Consider the following 2,158-nt stretch of genomic DNA (forward strand, 5'->3'; position numbering starts at 1 on the left):
TTGCTGCTGCTGCTGCTGTTGCTGCGCTGCACATGGGTCTTTGGGGGCCTCCTCTGCTGCTCTCCTTCCTCTCGTTTTTCCTGCTGCCCCCAGCAGCAGCAAAACGAATACCAATCACCACCAGGCCGCTGCAGCAGCAGCAGCAGCAGCAACAGCAGCAGCTGCTGCTGCGGCAACAGCAGCATCTACAGCAGCAACAGCATCAGCTGCAGCAGCAGAAGCTCCTGCTGCAGCAGCAGCAGCAGAGGTTAAGTGCTGCCACTGTCTTCTCTCTAAGGCTGCGGGGGCCCCCAAAACCAAACCTGAAAGGGGTACTAAAGGGGGGCCCCCCAGGGGCCCCATGGGCGCAGAGGGGCCCCCCTCTTCTCTCTGTTGTTGTTTCATTTCTTCTTTTGCTGCTGGCAGCAGCTATCTTTAAGAAGCATTCACCGCACTGCAGCAGCAGCAGCAGCAGCAGCAGCAGCAACAGCAGCAACAGCAGCAGCAGCAGCAGCAGCAGCGGGGGATCAGGTATGGAGCAGGCATCTGCTTCTGCTGCTGCTGAAGCCTTTGTGCTGCAGCATTTGCTGCAGCGAATTGAGGGGGGGGCCCCCGGGGGCCCCCTACCTGATGGGGCCCCCATTAGGTTCTATTGGGGGCCCTTTCCTTTCTTTCTTAGGGCCCGGCAGGTAATTATATATAAATAAAATAAATAAATATAAATAAAATAAATAAATATAAATAAATAAATAAATATAAATAAAATAAATAAATATAAATAAATAAACAAATATTTATTTTATATAAATTAAAAAATAAATATTATAAATAAATTAAATTAAATATAAATATATATAAACTAAGAAAATAAATATAGATATTGCTGCAGCAGCATCAGCAGCAACAGCAGCAGCTGCAGCACCCGCAGCAGCAGCCGCAGCAGCAGCAGCAGCAGCAGCAGCAGCAGCAGCAGCACCCGCAGCAGCAGCCACAGCCGCAGCAGCAGCAGCAGCAGCAGCAGCAGGATATATTTATGTGTGTTTAATATTTCAGGCGCCTGGTGCTGGTGATTGTTTGTTTCTGTCTTTGTCTGCTTCTCTTTGGTTTGTTTTGTGGGGCCTCCATCCTTCCTTTAGCAGCAAAGAGCTGCAGGATGCTGCATATAACCTCAGACAGGTTTGCTGCTGCTGCTGCTGCTGCTGCTGCTGCTGCTGTTGCTGTTGCTGTTGCTGCTGCTGTTGCTGGTGTTGGTGTTGCTGCTGGTGTTGCTGCTGGTGTTGCTGCTGCTGCTCGTGCTGCTGTTGGTGTTGCTTTTGGTGTTGTTGTTTCTGCTGTTGCTGCTGTTGCTGCTGCTGTTGCTGCTGTTGCTGCTGCGTCTGGTGTTGTTGTTGCTGCTGTTGCGTTTGCTTCTGGTGTTGCTGTTGCTGCTGCTGGTGTGGTTGCTGCAGCTGCAGTTGATGTTGCAGTTGTTGTTGCTGCTGTTGGTGTTGCTGTTGCTGCTGCCTGTGCTGCCGCTGCTGCTGACTGCTGTTGCTGCTGCTGCTGCTGCTGCTGCTGCTGTTGCTGCTGCAGCTTGCAGTGGATACCCTCGAGGATGCATCAGTGTCTGCGTTTGTTGCTGAGGGAGAAGAAAATATAAACCGAGAAGAGCTGCTGCTGCTGGTGGCGCAGCAGTACAGCTGCCAGCCCCAAAACTACTGCAGCCGCATGCGCATGCAGACGGCCTGGGGGGGGGGCCCCGAGATCCTCTCTCTAGCGCATGCACTGCGGCGCCCCATAGCTGTATTCACACTGCAGCAGCAGCAGCAGCAGCAGCAGCAGCAAGGTGCTGCTGCTGCTGCTGCTGCTGTTGGTTCTGGTATACCTCGAGTGCAGCAGCAAACGCTGCTGCAGCAAAGAATATTACGTCTCCTGCAGCCGGACGAAGACCAGCAGCAGCAGCAGCAGCAGCAGCAGCAGCAGCAGCAGCAGCAGCAGCAGCAGCAGGAGGCTGAGCTGCGTTTATGTAAAGTGTTTGGATGGAAAGAAGGATGCACTGCTGAACCTCTTTATTTATTATTTATAAATGCGGGGGCCCTCGCGGGGGGCCCCCCGGGTGGAGCTGAAAATCATTTCGTGCCGCTGTACCCTTCAACAGACTATTAAGTTTTTTTTTTTTTTTTTGCTGCTGCTGCTGCTG

The 2,158-nt window shown here is 52.3% G+C and overlaps 2 protein-coding genes across 2 annotated transcripts in view; one reads left to right on the forward strand and one right to left on the reverse strand.

Annotated features, from left to right (window-relative positions):
• Positions 1-32: 32 nt before the first annotated feature.
• On the forward strand, positions 33-1,024 carry EMH_0046220 (uncharacterized protein; the record flags this gene model as incomplete). Its single annotated transcript, XM_013496143.1, has 2 exons — positions 33-668; positions 878-1,024. 2 exons carry the CDS (start codon positions 33-35, stop codon positions 1,022-1,024), a joined length of 783 nt encoding a protein of 260 aa, XP_013351597.1.
• A 4-nt stretch (positions 1,025-1,028) lies between these two features.
• The window catches only part of EMH_0046230 (uncharacterized protein), a gene marked incomplete at both ends in the record, with an annotated part of 4,188 nt that continues 3,058 nt past the window's right edge, over positions 1,029-2,158 (reverse strand). The window contains one exon of the mRNA XM_013496144.1: positions 1,029-1,658. Within this exon, the coding sequence (XP_013351598.1) occupies positions 1,029-1,658 (630 nt within the window). The remainder of the gene's footprint in view (positions 1,659-2,158) is intronic.

Source organism: Eimeria mitis, genomic scaffold (genome assembly GCF_000499745.2).
Source record: "Eimeria mitis Houghton genomic scaffold, Emh_scaff1943, whole genome shotgun sequence".
NCBI lineage: Eukaryota > Apicomplexa > Conoidasida > Eucoccidiorida > Eimeriidae > Eimeria > Eimeria mitis.